The sequence below is a fragment of the Benincasa hispida genome, chromosome 5, assembly GCF_027475165.1.
Source record: "Benincasa hispida cultivar pf3 chromosome 5, pf3_genome.v1.1, whole genome shotgun sequence".
Taxonomy (NCBI): Eukaryota; Viridiplantae; Streptophyta; class Magnoliopsida; order Cucurbitales; family Cucurbitaceae; genus Benincasa; species Benincasa hispida.
In genome coordinates this window covers 8,150,501-8,156,968 of record NC_143482.1, presented here as the reverse complement: position 1 = coordinate 8,156,968, position 6,468 = coordinate 8,150,501, and the positions used below count along the sequence as shown (strand labels likewise).

At 37.4% G+C, this 6,468-nt stretch overlaps 1 protein-coding gene across 1 annotated transcript; it reads right to left on the bottom strand.

Annotated features, from left to right (window-relative positions):
* Window positions 1-3,855: 3,855 nt before the first annotated feature.
* On the bottom strand, window positions 3,856-4,428 carry LOC150035888 (uncharacterized). The gene has a single exon (XM_090313498.1). The coding sequence runs from the start codon at window positions 4,426-4,428 to the stop codon at window positions 3,856-3,858; it is 573 nt and encodes a 190-aa protein (XP_090169624.1).
* Between the last annotated feature and the right edge of the window lie 2,040 nt (window positions 4,429-6,468).

Sequence of the window (6,468 nt, the reverse complement as noted above, 5' to 3'; positions counted from 1 at the left end):
AGAAAAATTGAATAAAGCAGTAAATGACAAAGTTCACAAATCATTAAAGACAAGAATTTATGAAAGCAACTAAACATAGAATTGAGATATGAACCGGAAGATAGTTTCTTTTGATGGACGCAATCCACACCTCTGCAGCCGGTTCAGCTTGCCTGCCCAATGTCTTCACTGATATTGCTTCTTTCCATGAGATCCAGGGGCTTCAGAGTTGCTGGGCAACATTCCAAGTGCTCTATTTCTAAGTTCAGAAGCCAGCTGCGCCACTTGAATCTCCAAATTTCTAATTGAAGACGCCTGCGCCTGCATCACTGCATCATTTTATCCATGTACTGCTTGAGCATGGCCTCCAATGAGCTTCCAGAGGTGTTTGAAGATGAGGGTTGTTGGTTGTGCGATTGCCTTCGTTGACCGTGATTAGAATTATGGTGAAAAGGAGAAGGGTTTCCACGATTCCCTGAACTACCACCCTGATGGTTGCTTGGCCCTCCTTGGTTAGGATTCCCTCCCCAATCGAAGTTAGGATGGTTCCTCCAACCAGGATTATATGTGTTGCTGAAGGGGTTATTCTGGATGGCGCATACTTGCTGGACGTTCGATGGGCACATGTCTGCCACATGGACCCCTCCACAATTAAGGCAACTGATTGCGGCCACTTAAGCCGAAGCAGTAGGTTACGCTGTTTGTTGGGAGATGGCTCCTTGATTGATTGCCATTGATTAGAGGATTGAGGTTACTGCGGCCATCTGAGCGGCCAGTGTGGTCATTGTCTCTGTAGAGACAATGGTAGTTTCATTTCTTCTTCCTGCAGAGCCTCTTCCTTCGTATTCATCATCGACCCAGTCATCCATGTTCCGCGAGATGCGGTCAAGGATGACCTTGGCCTCAGTATTCGTCTTATCCATAAAACCTCCTATTGCGGAGGCGTCAGCAACAGCCTGCGTTGATCTGTTCAGGTTGGCATACGACAAGGTCTACCATACAAAGCTTTGTACGGAGCCATTCCGATACTGGAATGATAACTGTTGTTATATTCAAACTCTATTAATGATAGGTGTATATCCCAACTTCCTTTAAACTGCAGTACACATGCTCTCAGCATGTCCTCCAACGTCTGAATTGTCACTGACCATTGGTCTGTGGATGGAAAGTCGTACTAAAATGTAACTTAGTATCCATGGCTTTCTGTAAACTAGGCTATAACTTCAAAGTGAATCTCAGATCTTGATCAGATACTATCGATATTGGAGCTCCATACTGACTTACTATTCTTTCAATATACAACTTAGCCAACCTGTCTAGGGTAAAAGTGATATTCACTGGTAAGAACTTAGCTTTCTTTGTCACTCTATCAATAATTACCCAAATTCCATCATAATCTGAAGGCGTTCTAGGCAAGCCAAATAAGAAATTCATCGTAATATGCTCCCATTTCCACTCTGGCACTGCCAATGGATTGAGTAATCCTACTGGTCTCTGCCGCTAAGGCTTTACCTGCTCACAAATCAAACACTTATCAACAAACTCGGCTATCTCTCTTTTCATCCTAGGCCACCAATAAGACTTCTTCAACATTCTATAGATCTTTGTACTGCATGGGTGCATAGCATAAGTTGAACTGTGAGCCTCTTCCAAAATGGCATGTTTCAAATCTAGGGCATTGGGTACACATACCCTACCTCTCTTGAGTAAAACTCCTTCTGATTTTAGCTCGTAGTTTGTCCTCTGATTCTTGCATACATATTTAGCTATCTTTTGGAGATCAAAATCTTCTAACTGTTCATGAAGAATATCATCAACTAAGCTAGGTCGTACCTGAAACAAAGCTATCAAACTCTCTGTATGGCTCTGTTAAAACAACATTAGCACTCTTCAATTCCTGTAGCAATAAACCTCGTATGGAACAGAGAGTAGCTTTTACTGTTCCTGACTTTCTGCTTAGGGCATCAGCTATCACATTCGCTTTACCTGGATGGTACTCAATAATACAATCATAATCCTTGATCAGCTTCATCCATCTTCTTTGTCTCAAGTTCAGCTCTTTCTGATTAAAAATATACTTTAAGCTCTTATGATCAGTGAATATGTGGCAACGCTCACCAAACAAATAATGTCTCCACAGCTTCAGAGCTAATACTAGAACTACTAGCTCTAGATCATGTGTAGGGTAATTACATTCATGTTTCTTTAACTGTCGAGAAGCATAAACTACCACTTTACCCTCTTGCATCAAAATACATTCTAACCCTTGCCTGGACGTAGCACAACAAATCTCAAATTCCTTGCATGGGGAAGGAAGAGTAAATATTGGTGTAGACACTAGTCTTTGCTTCAACTTCTGAAACTACGTTCACATTTATGCGGCCATTCAAACTTCACCTCCTTTGTTGTTAGGTTAGTCAATGGAAGAGCTATCCTGAAAAAACCATCCATAAACCTCTTGTAATAACTGCTAATCCAAGGAAACTACGTACCTCAGATATCGTAGTAGGTCGCTCTCGGTTTACTATGGCTTCTGTCTTCTGGGGATCTACACTAACTCATGCTGCTGATACCACATGCCCTAAAAATACAACCTGATCTAGCCAGAAATCACACTTACTGAACTTAGCATATAACTTCTTTTTTTGTAACGTCTGAAGCATGGTCCTCAGATGTTCCTTATGCTTTTCCCTGCTACCTAAATATACTAAGATGTCATCAATAAAAATAATTACAAAATGATCTAGATAGGGATGAAAGATCCTATTCATTAGGTCCATGAATAACACAGGGGCACTCGTCAGACAAAACAGCATTACTAAGAACTCATAGTGCCCGTATTTGGTTCTAAAAGCAGTCTTAGGAACATCCGCCTCTTTTATATTTGACTGATGGTATCTCGATCTCATATCTATCTTAGAGAACACTATGGCTCCCTTTAACTAATCGAAGAGATCATCATTGCGGGGTAATGGATATTTATTCCTGATTGTCACCTTATTGAACTGCCTGTGATCTATACATAACTTAAGAGTGCCATTCTTCTTCTTCATAAACAGAACTGGCGCTCCTTAGGGTGATACTCTAGGTCTGATGTAGGGGTGGCCATTCAAATCGTAAAAATCGAACCATTTCTAAAAATCAAATCGAACCAAACCAAAAACTCAATGAAACATAAAAATGCGATTCGGACCTGTTTTGAAGAAATTTTGAAACCGAATTAATTCGGTTTAGTTCAATTTCAATTTTGAAAATCGAATCTGAAATCGAACTAAACCATTTTTAACTAATATATATATATATATACATAAATATTTATACATATAAAAAATGGTAAAACCGAATTTAGAACCAAACTGTTTTTAGTTTAAAGAACAAAACCGAGTTGTAAATTAAACCCTTTTTTAATTTAAAAAAAATTAACATAGATTTTTCAAAAATACCAAAATCGAATTTGAAACCAAACTGAACCGCATATATGTATACGGTTCGGTTCGGTTTAGTTTGAACCAATAAATTGGTTCGTTTGATTTCACATATTAGAAAATTCGATTCGATTCGGTTTGACCACCAAACCGAATCAAACCGAACTGTTTCCATCCCTAGTCTCATGTACCCCTTGTCCATTGACTCCTGTGACTGCACCTTTAGCTCTTTCAGCTCTGCTGGTGCCATTCTATACAGGGCTTGCTAAATAGGGGTTGTACCTAGAATTAAATGAATCAATAGTAAACTCAACTTCCCTGTCGGGAGGCAATCTTGACAACTCCTCAAGGAATACATCTAAAAACTCCTACACAACTGGCACATCTTCTGGCTTCAAATTTTTATCTTGTGAAACTATTACATGTGCCAGGTAGGCAACACATCCTTTGCTCAATAACTACCTGCTTTAAATGCTGATATCAAACTATTAGGGAGAAGTCTTTTGACCTCAATAAACAATATCTCCTTCTCTCCTAGCCTTCTAAACACTACCTTCTTCTTGAAACAATCAACAGAGGCATAATATTTATTCAAAAAATCCATGCATAGAATAGTATCAAACTCAAGCAACTCTAGAGAAATCAAATCGAGCCAAAAACTCTGGTTTTCAATCACTACCTCACAATTCCTGTAATATTCTCGTACTACTAGTACATTTCCAACAGGTGTAGAAATAAACAACTCATTAGGCATTCTCTCAAGCATCCTATCTATATGCAATGCAAACATGCTAGACATGAATGAATGTGTAACACCAAGATTTAATAATACATAAGTAAACTGGTTACATAAAGTTACCTTACCAGTTACAACATCTAGTGACTCCTTCGCCTCCTGGTGGGTTACTGCATATACTCTACCCTGTTGTTGAGGTCGTTCTACTATCCCTTTCTGTTTGGCACCCCTGGGACATTTACCTTTAGCTTTAATTGCTTTTGATTGATCTACTGTCTGAAAAATCATCTTTTGTTCTACCCGAGCCTCTCGAACTAACTGAGGACAATCCTTCTTGAAATGGTCTGTCTATCCACATTGGAAACAAACGTTCCTTCCACTATAACATGTCCCTGAATGATGCTTGACACAGTTCGCACATGGGGGTTTCCTAGTTGTACTAGCTACTAACTCGCCAGTTCATCCTATCCCTAATGCCATAATTAGCCAATTAACCTACATAAATCAATTATTTTTTAATGAAATATGAAATAATTGAGTTACATGAAATCAATTAAGTCTATGATAGAATTAGGTTAATCTACATAAATCCCTAAGATCCTTTTTTCATTTAATTTCTGACATTTTTTTTTTTTTTACTCTCTCATTAATCTCATTACCAAAAATTGATTTCAATTCTTGTTTTTCTTTTACTTAATTTCTTAAAAATCAACAAAACCACCCCCACAATTTGGATGTCAAAAGTCAATTTTGTCAATTAATAGAGGTTCCCTGAGGATCGATCTCGTGCTCCCACTGTTACTACGTGTTAGTGTTAGTAGTTGTGTGTGTTGTACAAATTTTATTTGTTTTGGGTTAAGTTGAACTAACGACATCATTTTTTCGAACATTCGCTCCTCAACAGTTTTCATTAAGAGATTTATCTTCCTCTCATCATGGCCATGGTTGCCTCGGTTATTACATACGCCATCATGACTGATACTACATCAAGATGTGATTCTCTCTGATCGTTCAGAAGCAGAAGCAGAGTTTTTGAACAAGGGATTTTCTCTGATGATGATCCCTCTTTAGAAGATTCCATCAGCTATTTCTAGATTTTCTCCGCGATCACCCAGAGCCTTGTTCTTGTTCATGCAGGATCCCCTTAGAGTGATTTTGGATTATAGGTACTGTGTTAGTGTCGCTTGCAATGGTAGCTTTAGATACGAATTTTTTTGATGTCATTTGTTGTTTTATTGATTTGAATAACAAGAGAGAGATGAGAGGTAGAGAAGTCTCACTGGACGTACCAATTTGTTCACATGAGATTTCCATAGAAACGGGTTTCGTAGAGTTGAACTTGTGTTAATGTAGATTTGATGTGAATGTGGTTCAATCTCTAGTACTTGATCCACTGATTCTCTCTCAATTAAATGTGTATACTCGATGTATGGAAGCGAAGAACGTGGATATTTTTTAAGTTGGAGTTTTAAAGGAATATTTCTATCTCTAAAGGATTTCAGTCTTTAAGTATGGTGAGTTCAGAAGTTGTAGAGTCTTCTGATTGTCGGGAGAATTCTCTCTAGACCATTTGCATAAAATTTCTCACCCTCCACAAATGAAGAGAACTCATCTATTTATAAAGTTCTGGTTTGGTTGATCCATGGACTTGGCCTCTAGGCCCAACTAATTGGACTTAGATCTTATTTAACTTTTGGATCAAATTAAACATATTCTTGTATCCAGTTTGACTTTAGCTCAAATAATAATATCAAATTGAACCAAATTAATTTATGTTTTCAATTTCGGACACATCACTTTTAATTCATCCCAAATCCAATTATTTGTAATTCATTAATTTGGCAAATGACATTGCAATTTGTGATTGATTCAAAATTTCTCTTTCAACAAGGGAGAAAAGAAAACCCACAATTTTGGAAGGAATAAAAAACCCTTATGTGTAGGAAATGAGAATGTTTAGAAATAACTTATTCCCAAACAAAACTCCACATAATAATTAGTCGTTTTCCTAAACAAATGTACATGCACCATAATAATCAAAATACTAAAAGATACCTAATGACTCTTAAGTGTCTAATTGATTTCAAACATAATGTCATTTAACTATTGTTTCTTTTTGTCCATTAGATTTTTTTATACAAGAATGGTGAAGATGGAAGATCAAACCTCCCACCTCAAGGATGAAAAGTCATTTCAATTACCTCTGAACTAAACCCTCTTTTCCTTGTTCATTAGATTTTTTATCTACTCAACATCTTAAATTACAGTATCACAAATTAAATTGAAAAACTAAATTGGTACAAACATAATAGCTCATAGACATTAAAG

Coding starts and splice junctions, on each gene's coding strand:
- LOC150035888 (XM_090313498.1), bottom strand. CDS start 4,428: ATGATTTTTCAGACAGTAGATCAATCAAAAGCAATTAAAGCTAAAGGT.